Source organism: Bufo gargarizans, chromosome 1 (assembly GCF_014858855.1).
Source record: "Bufo gargarizans isolate SCDJY-AF-19 chromosome 1, ASM1485885v1, whole genome shotgun sequence".
NCBI classification, from domain to species: domain Eukaryota; kingdom Metazoa; phylum Chordata; class Amphibia; order Anura; family Bufonidae; genus Bufo; species Bufo gargarizans.
In genome coordinates this window covers 506,847,079-506,861,076 of record NC_058080.1, presented here as the reverse complement: position 1 = coordinate 506,861,076, position 13,998 = coordinate 506,847,079, and the positions used below count along the sequence as shown (strand labels likewise).

Below are 13,998 nucleotides of genomic sequence, written 5' to 3'. Positions count from 1 at the left end.
ATTTTCAAAAGAAGGGTATGTTTCTGATTCAGTGCATGATCCCCACAAGGCCACATGCTTCTTTTAGAGGTGATCTGGAAGCTGACAGCCTCCTTTTAATCCCAAGCAGCCTTCTTCCTCTTCGTAGTAAGACATCAGGACACGGAACATCTTAAAGTGGCATTGTACTTTCAGTAAACTTTTCAAATGTCATAGGGACATATCAAAAGTTTAGATCGGTGGGAGTCTGAGCGCCTGAACCCCCACTGATCTCTAGAATGAGGGGAGAGAAAAGCTTGCTCAGAGCGCTCTCTCTCCTTGCTGCAGGGCACATAGGGCCAGATTTATTGACAGCTCACTCCACTTTAACATATGGCTAAAGTCAGTTTTAGCCAAGTCAGATTTATAATCGGCCCTTTAAGACTGTAATAAATGTGGTTTGACGGTAGCAGTTTATCCGTCAGTAAGCAGCTTTACAAAAGTCGCACGTTTTTATGAAAAAGTCGCATGTTCTATTAAAAAGTCTCATAAGATAAGCATGGTCCTCACTGGAGTGAAATTGCGACTTTTTTGCGACTTTTTAAATAGTCCCAATAGTAAATCTGTCTAGAGATTCATTTACATAAGAAAACACGACCACTTTCAGAAAACTGACGAGCATAGTGCAGAGCAGAAAAAAGTCGCAAATTTGTGCGCAGTTTTAGCGTTTGGGACTTTTTCACTCCATTATTCTGACCTGAGCTAATGATGACTCTGGCCCATAGACTTTCTATTGAGTCCATCGCGCTTCCTGCCCTGCAGCAAGGAGAGAGAACGCACTAAGTCCCTCTTTGTGGAGATCAGTGGGGATCTCATTGCTCAGACCTCAACTGATTTAAACTTTTGACATGTTCCTATGACATATCAAAATTTTACTGAAAGTGCAGAGCCACTTTAAATTATACAACAGTGCAACAAAAGGGCAGTTGAGTGGCTATGGCACATCTAGTTAAACGCTAAGGGGCAGAGGTAAGAGCATTTTGGGGTACCATTCATACTAAGACGGAAAGTCTTGTAGTACATTCTGAAAAGTAAGCTAGAATAGCCGTATGCACAACAGGTTTTCATTTCTGCAATAACATCTCATATAACATTTGTGTAAATTAAATTCACAGTGTAGCCATGTATATAACCATTCTTTCTCAAATTCTTTCTTCATTAGAAAGTAAGACTTTGGTCTCAATTTAATCAGATTTCTCAATTTTTCCCCCATAAATCAGCCAATTTTTAGACCAGTCACAAATTCCTATTCATTTTAGGGACTGGTGTACATCTGTAGGTAAGATTACCATGCGTGTTTGTATACCTGATTTTAATGTGCCTATAATGACACCTAGTGGTAATCTTTGAGTACTGCATTTCAGATTAAACATAAATCAAAGTAACAACATACACGTTGTAAAACATAATGAAATAAAACCTCTGATTTACTGATCTAATGGCCAAGAAAACTTTCACCCTGGTGCAAATGACCACACGACATGTATTCTACTTTGATCTGTCTAGACTCTGCATTTGATTTTGTGAGTCTGTACTTTTAGAAGCAGGGACTGTCAGGCTGGACTCTCTACGAAATGAATTAGGGGAGACAGGGGTTGTTCCTTTTGGACTAAAGCCTTGGCCCACAGCTGCAGGTCTCACGGGGGGCACAACAATGGTCTGGGACCCCTGAGAGCTGTGGACTTTATAACTTCTTGGTTCACGGGTGGTTTCCCTAGATCGTGGCCTTTGAGGCCTCTCTTGTTTGGGGCTTTTGGCCCCACATGGGGATGGACTTCGACTCTTCTGTCGGGAGGAACTGGGAAGGATAAGATCATGGAAACGTGCAAGTGCTGGGCTTCTGCTTCGTGGGGAGCGAACATTTGCTGGACTGGGGCTGCGGGATTTGGGCCGGAGGAGGACATGACTGCTGTTATCATCCTCTGAACTGGAGTCTGAACTGTCAGAGGCCGAGCTTGGTTCAGAACCTGGCAGGGAGATCTGGGGCAAAGAGAAAAAGTAGACAAATATACACAAAGGAAGCTAAAGATGTATGTTGACTGTTTAAATGTGTCATCAGAAAATGACCTATTGTTTAAATCAAGTTTTTATATTAAACATTTTTTTAAAAAATTTGTGTCATTTTTTATTTTTCTATGTCACTATCTATATCTAAAAAAATGTATATAATCCTGAAATGTTCACACTGGCCACTAGGCCATGATTTCCATTAGTCTTTTGTCAGCTGAACCCATCGAGAACAGCTCCCGATCCAGAAGTGTCTCCGCTTTCGCCACAGTTATTGAATGTGCATTGGCAGCGTAACCCCGCTGTATAAATAACATAGGATCCACCATTCACAATAGGCGATACCACAGCTTATCTACTCCCCCCTGACCTCTGCACAGGTCACAGAGCAATCCTAGAAAACTCATTAATAGAAGTCAGTTAGGTCAGTCTATTGCGACTATGGCCCATGTAGCTGCTCTTAAAAGGACATAAGGTTTTAACGTATTTTAGGCCTAGTGTCCAGTGTGAAAATTGTAGGATTATACACACTTTTTTTTATATATATAGATAGTGACATGGAAAAACTCACCAAAAATTGTAAAGATATCTTTGACATAAAAAAAGTGATTTCAATAATAGGTTGTTTTCCGATCACACATTCCCTTTAAACCACATAGTATTACAAGAATATTAGCTCATAATAATCAGAATGGGGAAAAAACTATGACTTAGGCCTCATGCACACAGACGTTTTTTTTCTGCGGTCCGCAAAAACGATTTCCGTTGTTCTGTGATCCGTGTCCGTTTTTTCTTCCGTGGGTCTTCCTTGATTTTTGGAGGATCCACGGACATGAAAAATGAAAAAAAAAATCTAAGTCAAGTTTGCCTTTGAAATGATAGGAAAAAACTGACACGGATCACGGACGCGGATGACAATCTTGTGTGCATCCGTGATTTTTCACGGACCCATTGACTTGAATGGGTCCGTGAACCGTTGTCCGTGAAAAAAATAGGACAGGTCATATTTTTTTCACGGACTGGAAACACGGATCACGGACGCGGATGCCAAACGGTGCATTTTCCGATTTTTCCACGGACCCATTGAAAGTACAACGGCCACGGTCGTGTGCATGAGGCCTTAAATTGTACAAGTTCTATAAAAACTCAGGCAACCCATGTAAGCAAGCTAAAATAACAAATGAATGCTATTTTCTCCTCTTCTTCCTGTGCTGCGTTCCAGTCCTCACCGTTGCTCTTTGTTTTTCTGACTGCAGCAGGGATGTTTTTTGAATACAGGTGACTGCTTCAACCATTACTGGTCTCAGCAGAGACGTCATGTGCAATGAAGAAAGCAGCGATTGGCTGCAGCAGTGACTTGTGCACAAAATATCAGCTTTTCAGCCAACTGAAAAGGGACTGAAGTGAAGCCTTCACCCTGGTTTCACACCTAGGCGTTTCTCAAACGCGCGTTTTTGTCGCGCGTTTTTTTTTAATAGTGAACGCGCGTTTGAGTGATTGACAGCAGTGTTGTCCAAAGAGTCTATGGCCCAAACGCGCGTCAAACGCGCCAAAAAAAGCTCCTGTACTTGTTTGCGCGTCGGGCGTTTTACAGCGCGATCGTACGCGCTGTAAAACGCCCAGGTGAGAACCATTCCCATAGGGAATCATTGGTTTCTCCGTGTTGAGCGTTTTACAGCGCGTAGGAACGCGCTGTAAAACGCTCAGGTCTGAACCCAGGGTCAAAGAAACAGAAAAGGAAACAAGTACCTATTCATTTATATTAGGCCATTTACAGGGGTTGCCAGAGTTTTCATATAATTTGGAGAACCCCTCTAAAAGGGGTATTCCTAGATGGCAAATAGTATACAAAAAAGCACTTACCATCGCCTCGCCAACCCCCACTGTTCTATGTGTGTTGTGTCCTCGCTGTCATTCACTTCCTGCTCCTGTTTCGATACAGCAGGGAAAGGCTAGGAATGGCGCTCAGTCAATCACTGTCAGCAGCGATGACCTGCTTCAGCCAGTAAATGGCTAAGCAGCATTCAGAGCCATTTCCTACTGTGTCAAGACAGCAAGTGGAGTGAAGCGGGGACCCCAGCACTGACAGAACAGCAGTGGCTCAGTGAGGTGCTTTTATGGTATATGGAAGTTTATACCATTTGCTGCTTAGGGGAACCTATTTATTTATTAGACTCTAATACCCCCCAACATGTTAGGGCTCATGCACAAGAACGTGTATGCCCATGCCTGTGGACCAAAAATTGAATAGGTCCAAGATCTACAAGATACAGCCGCACTGCAAAAAATTGGACGCGTTCGATTTTTATGTGGTATGGAGGCACAGACCAAAATCCCACAGAAGCGCTTCATAGTGCTTCCGTGTGCATCAGATCCGTACCTCTGCTCCGCAACGCGCCGTATCTTGTAAATTGCGGACCCATTCAAGTCAATGGGTCCACATCCCTGATACAGAGTGCACAAGACCCGCTGTATGCGTGCTGCAAAATATACGCATGGGGCACACATGTTCATGTTTTAGAAAAAGGTTTAGAATAATTTGCAATTTATTCTTTTAAATCCCTGCTCTTCCTTTGCTGAGAAGTCATGCAGACCTGTAAATGAAGCAGAACCGTGCAGGTAGAACCCAGAGGGAAGCCCTGGCCACCGATGCCAGCTTGCTTGTGAACTATATGTTCTCAAATGCTGCTGAGTACAACAGTTGTTTGTAACCAGATAAAATCTGTCAGTATTTGCCAGTAGTTCCCTTTATTAACAATGTTTACTACTAGAAAAGGGCACGTACTCACCTGAAAGGGCTCTGTAACCCCAATTAAGGTGCTCATATTATTACTGTAGTAGCCAAGAAGATATTCACCAGTGCCTTTGGGAAGTGATTCTTCACTGAACATTACCTGTGTTAAGAACATACAGATGTGAAAGCAAACATGGCAAACATTACTACATTGTTTTTTGATACACTACTACTAAATGTGAGCAAAAACCTGGTGCTTGTATCTTCCTCCATCTGTGTCTTCCTCTGTTTTCACCCAAATATAAGATACATAATCTTTATGATGTCGAAACCCAACCTGAAAAAATACAGGGCGAGATGTGAAAATGCTGGAGCTTATAAGGCAAACTAGTATAACTATTCAACATTCCTCACCTTATAAAGTCCAATCCAATCCCAAGAACTCTTCATGTAAATAGGAGACCACCTGTAGGTGACGCGGGCATCTGAAGGCAGTAGCCACTCATCATGTACCCAAATGTGGACCAGCGGGGCAACAAGACAGGCAGAAAACTGAGACAATATAAACATTTGTAAGGGTTATCAGTACACGTGTGGTCGTTTCTGCAGCATATACAATGAATTCTGCACATCTTATTGAGATAAATGGGACAGTAGAAAAAAACCTGTTACTAAGGTATGTTCTTGAGTTGTCCTCTTCAACCAAGAAGTTTCTGGGAAATCTGGATGACAACCAATCAACAAGCACAACTCGCACAGACATTGCCATCATTTTTGAACAGCAAATCGGAATAGTTTTTTATATCGTATAAGGGATTTTCTCATTTCAACATTTGTGGCATATCACTGGGATATGCCATGAATGTCAGACAGGTGTGAGTCCTTCCTCTGGGACCGGACCCGATTCTATCGCCAGAATGGGATCCCTGAAGTGAAGGAGAATACATTGCACAGCCAGCTCTCCACTTGCCACTACGAGACTACCGGAAATAGACAGTTCAGCGCTCGGCTATATCTGGAATGCCCATAGCACTGAAAGGACTGCGACCGTGCATGTGCAACTGCGCTCCCTTCACTTCAGGGGCCTGGTACTGGAGATGGGAGTGGGTCCCAGAAGGCACTGCACCTATCTATCCTCTTTTTTGCTGCTACTGAGATTTAGCAAAGAAATAAATGTACAAACTGAACCCAACTATTCAGCCCTAACTTTTTTCTGAACAGTTAGTGAACTGGAGGGTGTCTCTTTAATTCTTATCCTCATTAACTTGCTTCTATTACAGTGGAAGTGTGGACAGCGTTCCAATAAAATCTGAGGCAATTATGGCGGCAAAGGGGGGATAAATCAACAAGTTCAACAAGAATATATGAACATAATATATTCTTTTGGCTGTGCTTTCTGTATCTGGTGGACATCCCCCTTAGGCCTTATTCAGACAGGACTATTCTGGCACATGGACCTTTTATAGAGTATCAGAAATCCTGCGCTAGATCTATGCCAGAGTTCTGTCTGTGCACGAAAAAAACTGTCTAGTTTAATTCTACATCACCTATGAACTGGCATCGTTTTACGACAAAAATGCACCAAAACTGGATTTTTGATGCACGGAAATGGATTGAGGCCACGCCTCTTTCCCGTGGATCCACAGCACTTTCTCACAAAACCACACCCTGTGACAGGCAAGGAGTAAAATGCTTAGAACATTTTTCAAAATGTCCACAAAAAAATGCATGCATTTTCAATAGTAAATCTGTCCCAGTGTGTTAAATCCAAGATAAGGATAACACAAGTACTATACAATATGCCTTGTGAAAATGGCCTAATCTCACAAGCACGTTGTCACCATGCTCATATAAACCCTGTTTACTATACACACGTTCCATATGTACCTGTCTACCCATCTAATTAAACAGGAATGGCAATTACAGAAACAAGAAAAATACGGTCATGTACAAGATTTTTTTCATAACTTATGTGGAAGCCTAAAAGGTTATAAACTAAATTTAACCCTTTTACCATCACCAAAATGACATTTTTTTCCCCTATTATATCCTGTAACTCACAAGCATTTCTCACAATGGGGAAAATTTACTAAGCTAAATGCACTAGAAAACTGGCTTCACTTCACCAAAAAATGGCGTACCTGCTTTGCACCACATTTGTTATGTATTTTAAACATTTTTGCACCTGGTTTGATAAGCAGGCCTGTCTTACCTGGAAAGAGGCATGGCTAAAGTTACTCCAAAATTGTTCCAAAATTTTGGTGCAAAATTAGTCAGCCAATAGCCACGAAAATTACCATCCAGTATGAGCTACTTTGAAAAATTTGGAGTGTCTTTGGACTTTCTAGCCTAGTGATGGTGAACCTTTTAGAGACCGAGTGCCCAAACTGCAACCCAAAACTCACATATTTATCACAAAGTGCTAACACGGCAATTTAACCTTTTCCACGTGGGTGCAATGCGTGAGGTGAATGCATTGCACCCGCACTCAATCCGGACCCATTAATTTCTATGGGGCTGTGCACATGAGCAGTGATTTTCACGCATCACTTGTGCGTCGCGTGAAAATCGCAGAATGCTCTAATTTGTGAGTTTTTCACGCAACGCAGGCCCCATAGAAGTGAATGGGGCTAAGTGAAAATCGCAAGCAAGTGCGGATGCGGTGCGATTTTCACGCGAGGTTTCTAGGTGATGATCAGGAGGGGGACCCGATCATTATTATTTTCCCTTATAACATGGTTATAAGGGAAAATAATAGCATTCTTAATACAGAATGCTAAATAAATTAGGGATGGAGGGGTTAAAAAAATAAAAATAAAATTTAACTCACCTCATCCACTTGTTCGCGCAGCCTGGCTTGTCTTCTTTCTTCTTCTTTGATGACCTGGGAGGAAAAGGACCTTTGGTGACGTCACTGTGCTCATCACATGGTCCATCATCATGGTGATGAGCGCAGTGACGTCACCAAAGGTCCTTTTCCTCCCAGGTCATCAAAGAAAAAGAAAGAAGACCAGCCGGGCTGGTGAGTTTTTATTATTACTTTTTTAACCCCTCCATCCCTATTTTACTAAGCATTCTGTATTCAGAATGCTATTATTTTCCCTTATAACCATGTTATAAGGGAAAATAATAATGATCGGGTCCCCCTCCTGATCATCACCTAGAAACTACGCAAGAAAATCGCACCGCATCCGCACTTGCTTGCGATTTTCACTTAGCCCCATTCACTTCTATGGGGCCTGCGTTGCATGAAAAACGCACAATTTAGAGCATGCTGCGATTTTCACGCAACGCACAAGTGATGCGTGAAAATCACTGCTCATGTGCACAGCCCCATAGAAATGAATGGGTCCGGATTCAGTGCGGGTGCAATGTGTTCACCTCACGCATTGCACCCACGTGGAAAAGGGGCCTTAGACTTTTCCTTCCATTCATCAGCGCAGGGCGCTCTATGAACAGCACAGGCAGTGCACTGAATGCAGGCAGGCTATTATAGCTAAATGATAAAGTACATGGAAGATATATTTATAACCATGTTATAAGGGAAAATAATAAAATCTATACAACACCTAACCCAAACCCGAACTTCTGTGAAGTCCGGGTTCGGGTCTGGGTACCAAACATGCAGATTTTTCTCACGCACGTGCAAAATGCATTAAAACGCTTTGCACACGCATTGAAAAATCGTGCATTTTCCCGCAACGCATCCGCATCTTGTCCGGTCCTCACATGCAACGCCTTTGTGAAAGAGGCCTAAGGGCTCATGCCACGAACGTATTTTCTTTCCGCTTTCATTCAGGTTTTTTTTAGCGGACCGTATGCCGAACCATTCACTTCAATTGGGCTGTAGAAAATACAGAAGGTACTCCACTCCGTGTGCATTCTGTTTGTCCGCATGGCTGTTCCGCAAAAAAGTAGTGCATGTCCTATTATTGTCTACAATTCACAGTCCAAGGTCCTATTCAAGTCAATCGGTCCGCAAAAAATACGGAACGCACACAGAACACATCCGTATGTCATCCGTATTTTGCGGATCCATACTGTAGAAATGCTATGCCCAGCCCATATTGCTCATGTGTTTGGTGAATAATAAGTTACTATTTCTGTATACGCTCCACAAAAAACGGATCAAATAAAGAAACCATACGGATATGTTTTGTGCAATAACGGAACGGAAGATTACTTAAATCGGAGGAAAAAAAAAACTCAGATATGGAACAGATCAGTAAAAAACGGACCGCAAAACAACAACGGTCGTGTGCATGAGCCCTAAGGCATATTGGTACACCATAGACTTTTTCCAGGGGGCGGGTGCCCACAGAGAGGGCTCCGAGTGCTGCCTCTGGTCCCTGTGCCATAGGTTCACCACCACTGGTCTAGACTAACTTTACATTGTCTCAATCTTACAGTTAGTAAATTTGCCCCAATATCTGGATCTCTGTATTCGTGATCAGTGATGTGTATCGCTTAATATCAATTAGTTAAATAGTTCAGTGACTGTTCGTTGTAGTAAAATATTGACTGCAATCTCACCTTTACAGAAAAAATAGAAGATACTGGTTTGTGGTCACTCTCTGTGTAATGCATATGGGATCCATAGCTGAGCAGTGTCACTGACATCCCCTCAGACATGCTGCAGCTTGTGTCTGACTGTGAAATTGGATTTTTCATTTTCCACAGAATTCTGTCAGTCCACGCAGGCTTTCTCTTCTTAGAACTGAACATTACATGAATTATTATAGGACAAATTAATACATATAATTATATCTGTAAATGCAACAGCTTTCATAAATGTGTCAATGAATAATACATTTGTGTACACACGCTTACCTAGTGTCATAGGTGTTGGTCCCAACATCATATTTATAGGTGGGAGGAAAGGTCAGGGGTCCTTCCATAAAGCCAGACAACACAGGTTCACAGCATTTTGCTATGTTTAGCTGTAAGGAAAGATTATTACTGAATGTAGGCAGTTTTACAGGTGCCCTTCTTCCAAAGCTATTAGGTCTCCTTTTGCTTTATTACAAAATATACAGTTTAGTATCAAGTAGCTCATCAAACAGTTAATTTACATGGAATCTCAAACCTTAATTTAACCCCTTCACTACCGAGCCGGAGACACCTTTCACCTTAAATCCCAGACCGATTTTTGCAAATCTGACATATGTCACCATATGTGGTGATAACTTTAAAACACTTTTACTTATCCAGGCCATTCTGAGATAGTTTTCTCGTCACATATTGTACTTCATGACAGTGGTAAAATTAAGTAAAAAAATTTCATTTTTATTTATTAAAAATACAAAATTCACCCAAAATTTTGAAAAATTTGCAACTTTCCAAATTTCAATTTCTCTGCTTTTAAAACAGATAGTGATACCTCATATAATAGTTATTACTTTACATTCCCCATATGTCTACTTCATGTTTGGATCATTTTGTGAATGCCATTTTATTTTTTGGGGACGTTACAAGGCTTAGAAGTTTAGAAGCAAATCTTGAAATTCTTCAGAAAATTTCCAAAACCCACTTTTTAACCCCTTAAGGACACATGACGTACCGGTACGGCATGTTTCCCGAGTCCTTAAGGACACATGATGTACCGGTACGTCATGGCTTTAAATAGCGATGCCGGCGCCGCGGGGGTTAATCAGAACGGGATGCCGGCTGAAATCATTCAGCCGGCATCCTGTAACAATGCAGGGGGGGGTCATTTGACCCCCCCGCATCGACGATCGCAGAAAACCGCAGGTCAATTCAGACCTGCGGTTTTCTGCGTTTCCGGTCCATTCGGGTGTCCTGTGACCCGATGAACCGGAAAAAGACTGCGATCGGTGGCGTAATTTTACACCACCAATCGCAGTCCGAGGATTTGCAGAGGCGGAGCTGGCCCTGGTGCTGAACGCCGCTGTCCAGGGTGCTGATTGGTGCAGGGGAGAGAGGCGCGAGATTCAAACTTCCTGCGCTCCTCTCTCCCCTCCTCTTCCTGTCCAGCACCCTGACCGTGCAGCATCGTCCAGCACCAGCTCCTGTGTCCCCCTAATCGCCATCCATCACCCTCCTGCACCCATCGCCACCCAGGTAGGTTAGGGTCAGTGAGGGAGAGGCACCTTTAGGCAGGGATAGAAGGGAAAAGTTAGAAAAAAAAAAAAAAAAAAAAAAAAGCACATTTATTCCAAACTTTTTTTTTTCAGCTACCAGACCCCAGACCCCCCTGCCACTTGCCCCCCCCCCCGCATCCCCCCCACCACCAGCCCCCCCCCCCCCCACCAGACCTTCCCCCCCACCAGACCCTTCCCCCACCACCACTTTTTTTTTTCTGCGTGCGCTGACTGGCCGGCACTTTTTAGCGTCCGTCCACTGTTAGCCCGCCCCACCGACCGCTGATCAGCGTTGAACCGCTGATCAGCAAGTTTGAACTTTTTTTTTTTTTTTTTCTAACACTTGCCCATTTTTTTTGCCTGGACTTTTAGTACGTGAACACCCGTGCCCCCACACACACGCACATAGAATAAAGGTTTACACGCACGCACATACACACGCACACACACACACCCATGGCCCGCCGGGTGTTCTCGGCCGAGGAGGCATATGCCCAGATTGCCTCCGACTCTGAGAGCCCCAGTGAGGATGAGGATGACCCCACGTTCCTTTTGTCATCCGCATCCTCCTCATCATCATCGGATGACGATGAGCCACCAAGGCAGCGGAGACGCCGCCAGGCGGAGCCAGGGGCCACACATGCTAGGGATCCTGTGGCCCACCCTAGTACGAGCCGCCCTGGGGTTCGTACTGGTTTCCCGGCCCACCAAATAAGTTCACCGGAGCCCCCTGCCGATGAACTTAGCTGGTGTCCCCCAGTGGACTTTGAGCCTGAGATTCCGGATTTCGCTGGCAATCCTGGAATCCAGATTCCCACAGTGGGGTTTACTGAAATAGACTTTTTTAGTTTTTTTTTCAGTAACCCACTGGTGAATCTGATGGTGGAGCAGACGAATCTGTACGCCCAACAGTTCGTCGCTCAAAACCCGGGCTCATTTTTGGCTAGACCCGGTGGCTGGACGCCGGTCAGTGCAGCCGAGATGAGGACATTTTGGGGCCTCGTGCTGCATATGGGTCTAGTGCAAAAACCCAGTGTCAGGCTGTACTGGAGTGGGGACGTCCTATACCAGACCCCACTGTACAGTACGGCCATGACACGCTCCCGGTTTGAGGCCATCCGGAAATGTCTGCATTATTCCGATAATGCAGCATGTCCCCCCCGAAGTGATCCTGCCTATGACCGGCTGTACAAGATACGGCCGGTCATCGATCACTTTGGGGCCACATTTCAGCAGGCCTACGTACCTGGAAGGGAGGTCGCGGTTGATGAGTCTCTCGTTGCGTTCAAGGGGAGACTCAGTTTCCGCCAATACATTCCCACAAAGCGGGCGAGGTATGGCGTGAAGCTATACAAAATTTGTGAGAGTACCTCAGGGTACACTTACAAATTTCGTGTGTACGAGGGGCGAGATTCCCGGATTCAACCACCAGAATGTCCCCCCACTCTGGGTGTTACCGGGAAACTCGTGTGGGACCTTATGTACCCACTGCTGGATAAGGGTTACCACTTGTACGTGGACAACTTTTATACCAGCATTCCCTTGTTCAGGTCCCTTGCCGCCAGATCCACGTTCGCTTGTGGGACCGTGCGGAAAAATCAACGCGGCCTCCCTGCCCACCCCCTCCAGGTACCTATCCCCAGGGGTGAGACCCGTGCACTTACCAGTGGAAACCTGTTGCTGGTCAGGTATAAGGACAAGAGGGATGTCCTTATGCTGTCCACAATCCACGGTAACAGCACCACCCCAGTCTCTGTGCGAGGTACCACGGCAACGGTCCTCAAGCCCGATTGTATCGTCGCCTACAATCGGTATATGGGAGGAGTTGATCTCTCTGATCAAGTCCTCAAGCCATATAATGCCATGCGCAAAACCCGGGCATGGTACAAAAAAGTTGCGGTCTACATGGTGCAGGTTGCCATGTACAACTCTTTTGTACTATCCCGAAGCGCTGGCAGCACAGGGACATTCCTCCAATTCTATGAGGCAGTCCTCAAAGACCTGATCTTTTCGGACCGGGAAAGAGCAGGCCGGAGTACCTCGGGAACTGGAGGCGCTCGGATCGTCCCTGGCCAACACTTTCCAGGTGTGGTCCCCCATACTGGAAAGAAGGGACGAACCCAAAAAAGATGCAGAGTGTGTCACAAGAGGGGGATACGGAAGGACACCACTACTCAGTGTGACACTTGCCCCGATCATCCGGGCCTCTGCATTATCGATTGCTTCAGGGAGTATCACACTTCCATGGAGTACTAAATTTTTATAATCTCCAACAGTCCCCTAGAGAACATAAAACACTATGGCTCTCAGACTTTGGAGACACAGAAACAATTTTTTTTCCCCAAAAAAATATTAGTTTTAGTGCAGGCATCCTCAAACTGCGGCCCTCCAGATGTTGTAAAACTATAACTCCCAGCATGCCCAGACAACCTACAGCCATCAGCAGGGCATGGTGGGAATTGTAGTTTTACAACATCTGGAGGGCCGCAGTTTTAGGATGCCTGCTTAGTGTCTCCAAAGTCTGAGAGCCATACATATTGGGCATCGTCGCGTGCGTAAAAGTCGTCGCTATAAAAATAACATTTGACCAAACCCCTCGGATGAACGGTGTTAAAAATATAAAATAAAAACGGTGCCAAAACACCCATTTTTGGGCAAAATTTCCATTTGAATCCTTTTTTTCCAGTAATAAAGCAAGGGTTAACAGCCAAAAAAAACTCAATATTTATGGCCCTGATTCTGTAGTTTGCAGAAACACCCCATATGTGGTCGTAAATGGCTATATAGCCGCACGGCAGGGCATAGAACGAAGGGAACTCCATATGGTTTCTGGAAGGCAGATTTTGATGGACAGTTTTTTTTTTTGACACCATGTCCCATTAGAAGCCCCCCCTGATGTAGCCTAGACTAGAAACTCCAAAAAAGTGACCCCATCTAAGAAACTACACCCCTCAAGGTATTCTAAAGTTACTTTATAAACTTTGTTAACCCTTTAGGTGTTCCACAAAACTAAATAGCAAATGTAGAAAAATTTTAGAATTTTATTTTTTTGTTACCTTGCCTCAAAAAAGTGTAATATAGAGCAACCAAAAATCATATTTACCCCTATAATAGTACCAAATCAACAACCACCTTATC

The 13,998-nt window shown here is 44.2% G+C and overlaps 1 protein-coding gene across 3 annotated transcripts in view; it reads right to left on the bottom strand.

The window, feature by feature from the left end:
- Positions 1-1,068: 1,068 nt before the first annotated feature.
- INPP5J (inositol polyphosphate-5-phosphatase J) overlaps positions 1,069-13,998 on the bottom strand; it is a 120,600-nt gene continuing 107,670 nt past the window's right edge. For all 3 annotated transcript variants that reach the window (XM_044275261.1, XM_044275260.1, XM_044275262.1), the window contains 6 exons: positions 9,590-9,699; positions 9,293-9,476; positions 5,174-5,311; positions 5,010-5,096; positions 4,815-4,919; positions 1,069-1,998 (listed from right to left, as the gene is read on the bottom strand). In XM_044275261.1, coding sequence (XP_044131196.1) covers positions 1,507-1,998; positions 4,815-4,919; positions 5,010-5,096; positions 5,174-5,311; positions 9,293-9,476; positions 9,590-9,699 — 1,116 coding nt within the window. In that variant the 3' untranslated portion in view covers positions 1,069-1,506. The remainder of the gene's footprint in view (positions 1,999-4,814; positions 4,920-5,009; positions 5,097-5,173; positions 5,312-9,292; positions 9,477-9,589; positions 9,700-13,998) is intronic.